Below are 12,277 nucleotides of genomic sequence, written 5' to 3' on the forward strand. Positions count from 1 at the left end.
GGGTTAAGTCTAAATAAACATTATTCCTGCCTTAACATATTCCAAAGAGATACCACTAATAAAAATGACTGATGCACTACCTAACCCAACTGCCAGAAGTGAACCATAACGTAGTGTCAAGCCTAAATAAACTATATCCCTGGCTTAATAACTTAAGCCGAAAGGATACAACTAATAAAAATTATAAATACCCAACCTAACCCAATTTGGAATAAACCATAGCTTTGGGTCAAGTATAAATAACAACTTAAATTAAATGAACAAAAAAAAAAACCCAATGCTGTAAATATTCCCCTCTAATGAGGTTCACAAGCATAAGACTTGATATTAGGAAAAATGCTTAACATTGACTTAAAAAAAGCCTATCTACAATACACGATTGTGACTAAAAGTTTCTGTTTCTGTTTTGGTTTCTGTTTCTGTTTCTGTTTCTGTTACTGCTTCTGCTTTTGCTTTTGCTTTTGCTTTTGCATTTGCTTTTGCTTTTTTTTTTTTTTTTTTTTTTTTTTTTTTTTTTTTTTTTTTTTTTTTTTTGAGCTTGTGCTTTTGTTAAATCTTTTGCTTGTGCTTCTGTTTGCGTTGGTGTTTGAGTTTGTATTTTCGCTCGTGTTTACATTTGTGTCAGCGTTTGTGTTTTTTTAATTTTTTTTGTGCTTGTGTATGTCTTTGTTGTTTTTTTTTGCGTTACGTTCACGCTTGAGTTTGAGTTTTTGTATTTGTAGCTTTTGTGTTATGTTTGTGTTTATGTTTACGTTTATCTTTACGTTTGTGTTTACGTTTGTTTTTACGTTTGTTTTACATAATGTTTGTGCATGTGTTTGTGTTAAGTTTGCGTTAGTGTTATCTTTTGCGTTACGTTTGCAATTTGCATTTGTGTTTGTGTTCGTAATTGAGATTCTCATTGTGATTGCGATTTCGATTGTGTTTGTGCTTGTTGTTGTGTTTCTGTTTTTATTTGGTTATGGTTACGGTTTTTGTTTTTGGTTGTGGTTGGTTATTGTTAGGGTTGAGTATGGGGTCGTCCATAAAGGACGTCACACTCGTAGGGGGTGTCCGTAATTTTGTGACGGTGTGTGATGAGGAGGAAGGGGGGGGGGTTCAGATGGTGCTACTCCACACTTTTAGAAAACGAATTTGAAACGTTATTTCGCGTTTTAGAAAACTGTTTTAATAGATTGTAATAGGTATTGATTAAAATATTTTTTTTGACAGAGTTGAGACGAGATTTTGGGGAAACTTCGATGTTTAAAAAATATTCAATTGCAATTTTCAGGGTGGTTGCAGGCTGAGGTGTGACATCATTTTAGGTGGGGGGGGTCTTGCTTTTTGTGACGATGAGTGACGAAGGGGAGGGGGTAGGTAAAAGTTGTCAAAAAAGCGATGACACTTTTAGACTAATTGTTAGTTTTAGGGTTCTGTGTGATTTTCTCTAGCGTAAACATTTTCATATAGACTTTTTTTAAAAAAAGTAATATATTTTCTAATGCAATGCAAGGTATAGGCTGCACAAAGAACACACAAGCTTGAATAGCTAGTTAAATATAAAGTTTTGTTTTGAAAGTGGCCTTACATTCTCCAAAATAACATCATTTTTACTTTCTCGTATATACGTAGTATAGAGAAAGTATTGTAATCGTGCAAAAAAAAAATCGAGATTTTTACAAATCTCGAAGTTTTACACCTCACTGATACGGAAAAACATAATTTTGCAATCTTGTCCGTATGTGTGTGTGTGTGTGTGTGTGTGTGTGTGTGTGTGTGTGTCAGTGTGTCCGTGTGTAAACACGATAACTTGAGTACCGTTATTGCTAGGTTGATGAAATTTCATATATAAGTATTTTATCAAAATCGTAGATCCGTATCAACTTTTGAGCGATTTCCGATAACCGGAAGTGGTACTTTTTCTACTTTGAATTTTTCAAAAGCCTATAACTTGAGTACTATTTCAGATAGATAAATGAAATTTCACATGTTAGTTTTGAGTAATTTCCGTTGACGGGAAGTAGTAATTTACGCTACTTCCGATTTCTCAAAAAACTAATGTAAATTTTAAAAGTACTAATAATATTGCGCACATTTATGCGCTTTTTTATTTCGCGTTCACTTGGTGTGCAATTAATTTGTCTACGAGATTTTATTCTATTTTTAAAACTTTAAGTATTTAAAAAAAATTCATAAAAAACGTTTTAATAACAAGCTTTTATGTAATGATGCACTAAAAAGTAGAAAATAAATTATAGACTACTATTTAAATAACTATAAAGAAAAGCGTGGGTCACTTTAGTATCTATTGGATACCTTTACTAATGTTAAGGAAGACACCCACGCTTTTCTTTATAGTTATTTAAATAGTAGTCTATAATTTATTTTCTACTTTTTAGTGCATCATTACATAAAAGCTTGTTATTAAAACGTTTTTTATGAATTTTTTTTCAGTACTTTACATGTTTTATTTACAATAGAGTTACATGACTAAAAACCATTGCGCGCCTACTGAACATCACGTTCAGTAGGCGCGCAATGGTTTTTGAACGCAGCCATTACGTGATGGCGCAGCTATTGAAGGTGATGACGCGTGTGGTGTGGTTGGCTAGACATGCCTACTAATTCGGTCCAAATTTTAATTTATTCATAAAAAATTAATTAGGCATCCAATTAAGTCAAATTTAGATTCAGATTACATTGTCTTCATGTCTTGACCCACGTGCCAACTGTGAATCGTATCGGTCAAGTAGAACTGTCCGAATTTTCACTCCTGCGTTTCCGTCTAGACAGACAGACCGACGAGGAAGTGAGTTAAAAAAAATTCATAAAAAACGTTTTAATAACAAGCTTTTATGTAATGATGCACTAAAAAGTAGAAAATAAATTATAGACTACTATTTAAATAACTATAAAGAAAAGCGTGGGTGTCTTCCTTAACTTTAGTAAAGGTATCCAATAGATACTAAAGTGACCCACGCTTTTCTTTATAGTTATTTAAATAGTAGTCTATAATTTATTTTCTACTTTTTAGTGCATCATTACATAAAAGCTTGTTATTAAAACGTTTTTTATGAATTTTTTTTCAGTACTTTACATGTTTTATCTACAATAGAGTTACATGACTAAAAACCATTGCGCGCCTACTGAATATCACGTTTAGTAGGCGCGCAATGGTTTTTGAACGCAGCCATTACGTGGTCGTGATGGCGCAGCTATTGATGACGCGTGTGGTGTGGTTGGCTAGACATGCCTACTAATTCGGTCCAAATTTTAATTAATTCATAAAAAATCAATTAGGCATCCAATTAAGTCAAATTTAGTTTCAGATTGCATTGTCTTTATGTCTTGACCCACGTGCCAACTGTGAATCGTATCGGTCAAGTAGAACTGTCCGAATTTTCACTCCTGCGTTTCCGTCTAGACAGACAGACTGACGACAGAGGAAGTGAGTTAAATAAAAGCTTGTAATAAAAGCTTGTAAAAATGGATTAAAAATCATGTCTATAGCCCGAGTTCCCATCCCCTGTTATTTTATATAAAAATATTCGAGAAAGTTTAGGGGAGATCACTCCCGGTTTATTTCTGTAACGCACATTAGACAAGAGGTCACTGACTTTATTTAATAAAATGCACCTACGTCCGACTTTTCATTATTATTACAATAAACAAATTGCGTTCTGACATTAGAATAAAATAAAGCGAAGTGATCTCCCCTAACGTTCTCAAATATTCTTATATAACACTACGGGGGATCGCAACTCAAGATCCTTTTTAAATATTTAAATTTAAAAAAAAAGAATACAATCTTGTTGAAAAAAAAAGATTCCCCACCAAGTGATCAGCAAACATTTTATGTGTAATAGTGCACAACATTAATACTTCATAAATTCAATTTTTTGTTGAGAAACTGTAAATAGCGTAAATTACTACTTCCCGTACTCGGAAATTACTCAAAATTTAAAAGAAGACAGATAATTAGATATGTTAATCAATAGTGAAATTTTATTTATTTATACAATACACTTATTAAGTTAAAGGCTTTTGAAAAGTTGAAAGTAGAATAAGTGCCACTTCCGCTAAACTGAAAAATTAATAGTTTCCAATTTGATATAACACTTATATAATACATTGTTATCTCAACGTAATTTTTTTTTTCTGTTTTTCAGATTGGACGAAAAAGATGTCTTCAGCTCTTGTCTTTGTGCTTATGGCTATAGTTGACACTGGAAGTGCTGGTTGTAACAGAACAAACTGGGCGGAAGCATTTAAAAAAAGAGGAACTTCAATGTGCGATGGCCGAAAGTATTTTATCTCTGGCTTTTATCGAGCTGCCTTCACAGGTGCTGAATTTGACAGTATAGAATTAATAGAAGGAGTTGAATGTTGTTCGAGAAATTCACCATGGGATACATCTAGAACACAAACAATGATTGCTAATTGGCGGAACTCGTTTAATAAAGAAAACTCCTGGTCAAGCTGTCCTCCTGGTTATTTCTTAAACGGTATTTACAGAACGAAAGACGCTGACCGTGGATTTCTGCATAACATAAAAGGGGGACGCTGTAATAAACCAGGTGACCACCCAGCATACTATAGTCACTGCTATTACCACGATATTGGGATATGTTTTGCTAACGTAGGTTTGTGTAAATGTAATGATGGTTACTATGTCACTGGTTTGTTCAAAGGGAACTGTAATAAACTTTATTGTATACAGACTTTGCGATGTTGCAAGCCGGCGTCAGCACCAGAAGTACTGGACGATCTCCATAAGGTGAAGACACGCATCATGGACACTACAATGGAGGACTTTGCAGTATTGGCGCATTATCTCGGTTATGCTTATTGTGGAGGTTGTAGACTGGATTACATTGGCGAGGATTTTATTAGAAAAGGCGACACATGGCTCTCTGTCACGGAAGAGCCTTGTAATGGGTATATGCATGATCAACGTCTCAGTCTAGCCTATGGAGACTGGAGTTTTGGTATAAAAGACATCAAATACGGAACACCTTTAATTGAAGATTTGACGCCTGAAACGATAGACTCAGGAATGATTTATAATAGAGACCCCACTAGTACAACCAAGACTATCACACGAACTGAAATCATTGAGAGTAGTGTCACCCATACGACAACCAGCGCTTGGAAAAACAGCCAGGAACTAAATTTTGAAATCTCTTACACACCGCCTGGCGGACCTACTGTTTCTGGTGGGTTCAAGTTTGGATTTGAAATAAGTTCATCGCAAGCAGATGAAAACAAAAAGGAGCAGACGAAATCCTTTCAAGTCACTAGTGTAAAAACCATACCACCGAACTCAGCTGCCAAATGGCGTCTGGTAGTGGCCAAAACTAAAACTTCAGTTAACTATACTGCGACAATTATAGTTAAGTTCTCTACTGAGCTTCAAGGAATTTTACGTTATGGTTTGGGGATTCGTAGTGCTGACACCAATTATCATTATGAGCATCGCGGTAGTAAAAAATTTCCAACTTTTAACTACAGATTTGGCGACTCTAAGGTCCCATTCTACACAGCACTGAAGAGAGAGAGCGATACCATCTCGCATCCTTGGTTGTGGACCGATTTGAAAAGTGCACATCCAATCGTCATGGATGTAATCACCTTTTTAACCAACGAAAGCAGGTACGTCTTTCAACTAACCGGAAAGTTTGAAGAAATCTCGGGAAAAAACGTCGACTTTCATTGGGATACCGTACCGACAAGAAAGCGATCAGTCAACTCTGGTGCTAATGCACTTAATAACATTTTTCAGAGCTCCACACAAAACGCCAAGACTGCACCTAACGATGTTGGTCCTACGAATCTAACGGATCATATTTTACAGAACTACACACAAGTGCCCAAGACTGGGCCTAACAATGTTGGTTCTACGAATATAACGAATAATATTTTACAAAACGTCACACGATTCCACAAGGCTGCGCCTAACGAAGTTTCTCGAGTGAATCTTGATCCTTCGTAATTTAAACATCGAGGTGACCTTCCAAAATGTGTAAGCTTGTGAAGTAGTTTCAAAATAAAAATTTCACATGCAGGTTCTTAATGTTTTATGTGGTTGTTTTAATGTATATTTTTCTGTACATCTTTATATTGTGTACAATAATATTCTGGTTTTTCTGTCAAATACACTAGTCCAGATGTTTTTAAAATCCTTCTTTTGCTCGAAACTTGTAAAGTAAAGTTCCTTTTAAACTGACGGACTATAGGGCAAGTGAAATTAAGGTCACTTTTTCCTGTGACCTCGGCATATGAAGAGATAGTGTAGTCAGCACTATGCCCAGCCGCCTTAACTTTCCTTAGCGTGAGTTAGGTACTTATCACAGTTGGGTGGACTCACGGACGGTCTATTGACTTGAACCTGGATTTGAACTCGAGACTTACGGGTTAGCAGTCTAGCTCTCTAACGCTTGACCATGTAATCATATTTTTCTTGTATTCTGGCGTTGGTTTAATATCTTTATTTCATTTGCAAAGTCCTATTGTTCAGTCTTTTTAAAGAGTGTTCAATGAATCTATTTTTTTCCATTGTCAAATTGAACTTGACACAAAAATAAAAGTCTTGCCAGTTGCTTTAGCATTACTTTCTCGCAGATTCCAAGACACAAACGATAATGCTTCTGGAGCAAAAATGGAGGCTTTAGCTAGAAAAAATATTTAAACACATTTTCTTCCATCCAAGCGTAAGAACCTGTGCCTACAAAGATGCAGCGAAATTGAAAATTCGAAACATACCATATTAAGCAGATACACCCAGAACATGGTTACCTTACTAAAAAATTTACCAAAAAAAACTATTAGACTTACAGTTGCCAAATTTGGTACCAGTATAGCTTACATAATCTATTATATGGCAAATATAAGGAAATAAGTTTACGTATGAAGTAAAGATTTTTTTTTAAATAATTTTAAAATGTAAGTCATCCGCGATATAAAAAAAATGACCCCAACTGTAGAACTAATTTAAACCAAAGTATCTAGTACACAGCTGTAACACTTTCAATGCATCTAAAAGACATGTATGTCTATGGTATGAACCAGTCTCATGTTACTAACCATTATGGTTTGTCCATGACACAAATTTGAAAAATGTGCTAAATTTTGAGAAAACAGCAGAACATAGCCCTACATATCTAAAAAAGTATAACACCTAGGTAAAAGATTTTGGTTCGTACCATAGCCACTACATCAGGGAATGTGTGTGCAAAGTTTTATCATAATCGAACAATAATTGTGGAAAATAACTTGAAGACAATTTGCAAACATGTCGTTTTTCGCAAACTTTTTGTATACTAAAAAAAGTTGATTTTCTTCCATGAAAACAGCCAATACACTCCAGCTTAGTAAGGATGTCACTGTTTTTCAGATTCTTTCTCCTCAGCACCTAATTCCTAGTGCTTTCTGACCTGACAAAGAGTCTTGAAAGCCCAAAATGTCTGTTTTTTGTTTTTTTGTAACATATGACACATCTGCGGTTTTGCAGAATTCCAACAGAGTTATCCTGGATGTTTGTCTATCACCCTCAGCAAACCATCAGAATAGTGTTCCATAACTAAATATAGCTTCTGCCATTGCTATAGAAGTCTCCAATTATTACAGAATGATTCCTTTTCTTTTGGAATTACTTCCTTATCATGTTGCTGAGTGACTCATTCTGGGTTTGGGTGTAGCTATTGAGTCACTTTGTTACCTCCTATGTCTTAGCAAGGACTTCTGCAGACTGGTCTTATAGCTTCAATGACTTCTGTAAGGAGGTAATAATGTGTTCTATATGGTATGACCATTGGCATTGGTGTTTTTACTTTATGCAAGTCCATTTTAAGGCAAAAAACTAATCTGACCTTTCCGCGCCTCAGCTTTGCATCACAAATGCAGTTCATCTGTTCACAATATTTAAAAAAAAAAATACCAACAGCTGAGAGGATAAGCTTAGAAACAACCAGATTATCTGTTTCATTTTGTATTATTACAATTAAATATGCATGAACTGGCTAGCCCCTTTCTTTCATTTCTAAGAAACAGTTACATCAATGACACACAAGTGTGATGAAATAGTTTCTCAGAGAATTGCTGTCTATACTAATTTAATAAATTTATTATCACATTATCAACATAATTTTCCAGATGGTTGACTTTAATATTTAGTTTTGTTTTATTCAGAATCACCATTGAGAAGTACTTTTCCTATGTATCATTCTATTTAGTAGAATCTTGAGTCTGCATCAATGTATATTATATTTTTTGTTTTGACTTTGTGGGTGTGTCCACCTGGTTACCAAATGTAAACAAACTTTTATTTTTATTTATGTATTTTTATTACTCAGCAAGGTAGTCTGTTTTATTTTAAATAAACATAATCTATGTCTTTTTCTAGTTTCACTAGCTGTAGATTGCATATAACAATCTTTTATACTTAGAAAACTCACTTTCTATATTAGTTTAGTTTTAGTAAATTTTAATACCTCAACCGTGAAATGTGTCATTATTCCAAGTATAAAATAATAAAAATATTAAATAGGAAGTAGATCTATTTTGAAATAGGGAGTAGCTAATTATTCTAATAGTAAAGGGAGTGTTTATTGTTTATATTTATTATTATATCGTTCGTTTCCGAGTGTTGTAAAAGGCTTGCCGTCCGACATTTTCCCCATTTTTTTACATTCTGACGGACTACCCCTACCCACTTTGGAAGCTAATAACTAAAAAAAACTTCACTCAGGTCAAATTAATGCATACAGACAAATAGAGAAATGGATTCTGAATAAAATAACATTCACCATACAACATTATTTGAAAAAAACGATTTTTCAATGATTCTGGGTGTACCTGCCCCCTTTTAATATGGTATGTTACAAAACACGTAAATCAGAAGGATCATTTAAAAGAAAAGGTTCTTTTTAAATGTGCCCATTACAACACTGACCCTGGCATCTCACCTAGACCTTGTCCCGGCAACCATAAGGAACATCTCTTTGGTCCAGTCCACTCCTTGGTGTCGGTGAAAAGAGGAGGGGATAGCGGGGTGGGAGGGGGGTGGCGGTAGTTTGTGATACATATTAGCTGCACAATGCCTAAGCATTGCACTAAATTTTATGTTTTGCATGAATGCAAGTGACTTATACAATATGTATTCTATAAGTCACGTAAAACTTTATCTAATCATAAGTTTGACAATCTGTTGCATAAATAGAATAAAAGCTTAACACAATTTTAGAAATAGAATTATAGAGATTTTCTCTGCAAAACCCTACTTTTATTAAAGGTTTTATGGATGAATACATTTTCAACCATGCTATGTTACAAGAATTGTATAGATGTATCTATTGTATGGCATTAGATTATCCCCTCCCGCAAGTGCTCTTAATGCCTGAATTATGTTCGAAGCGTGTAAAAAAATTATTTGTGCTGATTTTCTCTCATTATACTGACACTGAATTTGAGGCATATTGTTTTTAAATTTCGACTTATTTTTAAATACGATATGACGCGAATTTGCGACATCCAGCGCAAATGGACACGCAATGAGATGTAGACTCACTTGTAAAATTCATGAAAACTATAGGTTAGTAGCTCAGGCATAGAGTTACATAACTCTGCTGCACCTGATCACTGTCTACCGCTTATGAATGCGTATTTTGAAGCATGGGTATCGTGGTTCTACTACACTACAGTTTCACGCTACATATGAAAGGACTTTCTTAAATGTGTATGGCCTTAGTTGTCCCTGATTAGGCCTTTTTCGTTAACTCTCATTCAAGGTCAACTAGAAAAGATGCATATTTTTCATTCGACCTATATTTGATATACACACAAAGCACGTGAATAGGACTGTCAAATAATGACAGTTTTCAGCCGTTGTATTGTCTTGCATGCTCAATGCAGCTGCCTTGTCACTGCTGTGGGTACTCAGTGCCACTTGTGAAGGTACTCACTGCTATTATTGATGGTACCCAATATTTATGATTTTGGTACTACATGCTACTGCTGTTGTTCTGAAATAACACTGCAACCGATTACTAATGACAGTGTTGTAGCTACATATTGCTACTGCTACGGGTACTCAGAGCTTAAACAGTGGATATCTGAAGCTGTGAGTACTCACTGTTGAAGCTGTGGGTACTCAGTGATACCGCATTCGGTTCTTGGTGTCACTGATGTGGTTACTCAGCGCTGGAGTTGTTGGATAACGTTGATGTGGGTACTCAGTATCACTGCTGTGGGTACTTAGTGCTGAATATGTGTGCTCATGTTGATACTTAGTGCCGAAGATGTGGGTACTCAATAACAGTGCTGTTGGTACTAAATGCCAGTATAATGCCATAGATGTGGGTATTCAATAGCACTGCAATGGGTATTTTTGTCATTATACAACATTACTGTATTTATTACGAGGTGTAGGTCTATGCTCAGTGTTATTATTGTCAAGGTCACTGTGAAGACCTTTTTTGGTGGTATCCAGGATAGTGGTCCACCACCCCACATAAGGTTGTCTATTTCTTTCTTTTTGTTCTCATGGTATTTTACAATGCTATTTCAAAGCTAAATTCGTTATATTTTACCCAGCAGCATGATCCCATTATTCCGGCATCGCTTTCGCTCCATATGCCAATGTCAATGAAACAGGTGAACTCCACCTAGCTTATTATGGGCACTGCTACGACCATGATATCTCAAAATATTTTGTTAAAAAAGGTTTTTTAAAAAATGTAATTACAATTCTTATATTACTGGTTTGTTCAAGGATACCTGTAAAGAGTATAGTGGCTGTCGTGCAAAAGTTCAATCGGGCATTTGTCATATTCGGGTAAGTGTCTATTCGTACATATGTCCCATTCCGGGGAAGTATCCAATCGGGCGTTTGTAGCATTCGCGTGTCTTTTGGAAACTGGTCGTAGACCCGTCCACAGTTATGTATCTGGATTTTAGGTTTCGATGCAATTAAATTTTGTTGCAGCATATTATTTTTCACATAAAAAACGTACACTTTTGTGTCTATTTGGAAAAAAAATATATCAACATTGTTTTATGGAGACGAGAAATTTTAGGGAAAGAGTATTGGGATTAATTCCTGTCTCATCTTCTCCCTGCTAGGCCAAGTAGGTTATAAATGACATAAAATGAATGTAGATAGTAAGTTGAGCAAGATAATGACATAAATTCTTATTATGTATTAGTTGAGGTTATTCATATTGGAGATGAAGCTACGTTGTATATTTTTTTCCTGTGCACTTTTTATTATACTCCCTCCAGGATAAGCAGATCCACTCCATGTAGGCACTAATGACAAGACTGCTCTAAATTGGCTCTTGTTTATTAACACAGTTTCACTATGGTGAAATAAGTTTAGCACATATTAGCGTTAATTTTTCTGAAACAAAATAAAAATCTCCCCTAAACTTTCTCGCCCATTCTTATATTACAATATGAGGGTTGGCACTTTCAGTGCAATAGAAATGTTTTATTTATTTTTTAAAAATACTTTAATTTTAAAAAAATAATAATGGAGCACCAAAATGAACGTAAAAAATGCGTGCAAATTTAAGAAGAATATTAGTAGGCCTACTTTAAAATCGAAAAATCGATTAATAAAAAAAAACTCTTCATTGAACATCTAATTAACTTTTATTTTATTTAATAAGTCATTGTTTATAAATCTTAACCTATGTGAAAAGTTTGAAAGAAACTGTCCAGTCGAAGTGAAAATTTTTGATAAATTGAAAAGTTCTACTTTCGGTCTTATAAAAGCACTCTTTATTTAACAGAACCAACAAAATAAGATATTACACATTAGTATAATTTTTTAACCTAAGTAAAACGGTACTTACGTTACCATTATTTTAGAAACCGGAATTATAGTAATTCATCAAAAATTACAAATAATGTTAAAGTATTAAGATCATATACTTATATATGAAATTTCTTTCACCTATCTAAAACTACTCAAATTAAAGTGTGTAAATAAAGTAAAGTACTACCTTTAGATCAAAGTGGGTAGACTACTGAACATATAATTTAATACAAATATATGAAATTTTGTCTACCTACTTTAAACGGCGCTCTAGTTATTAGCGTTTGAAAAACTGAAAGTTACTAAAACCGCTCAAAAGTTGACAGATCTAATTTGATATAATATTTATAAATGAGATTTCATCAAAACAACTGAACACGAGACTCAAGTTAACGTATTTATCGCAACACAAACACATAGACAAATTAAAAAAAAAAGTTTTTTCCTTCCAGAAAGATGTAAAACGTCGAAGTTTTTCAA

General features: G+C 34.4%; 1 protein-coding gene across 1 annotated transcript; it reads left to right on the forward strand.

Annotated features, from left to right (window-relative positions):
- The first annotated feature begins 4,411 nt into the window (after positions 1–4,411).
- On the forward strand, positions 4,412–5,974 carry LOC131934820 (uncharacterized). The gene has a single exon (XM_059290988.1). The coding sequence runs from the start codon at positions 4,412–4,414 to the stop codon at positions 5,972–5,974; it is 1,563 nt and encodes a 520-aa protein (XP_059146971.1).
- The last annotated feature ends 6,303 nt before the right edge of the window (positions 5,975–12,277 follow it).

The sequence above is a fragment of the Physella acuta genome, unplaced genomic scaffold, assembly GCF_028476545.2.
Source record: "Physella acuta isolate Inbredline_101_S28 unplaced genomic scaffold, ASM2847654v3 ptg000004l, whole genome shotgun sequence".
NCBI lineage: Eukaryota > Metazoa > Mollusca > Gastropoda > Physidae > Physella > Physella acuta.

Bases quoted from the DNA above. Each gene is read 5' to 3' on its own strand.
- LOC131934820 (XM_059290988.1), top strand. From the start codon at position 4,412: ATGATTGCTAATTGGCGGAACTCGTTTAATAAAGAAAACTCCTGGTCA.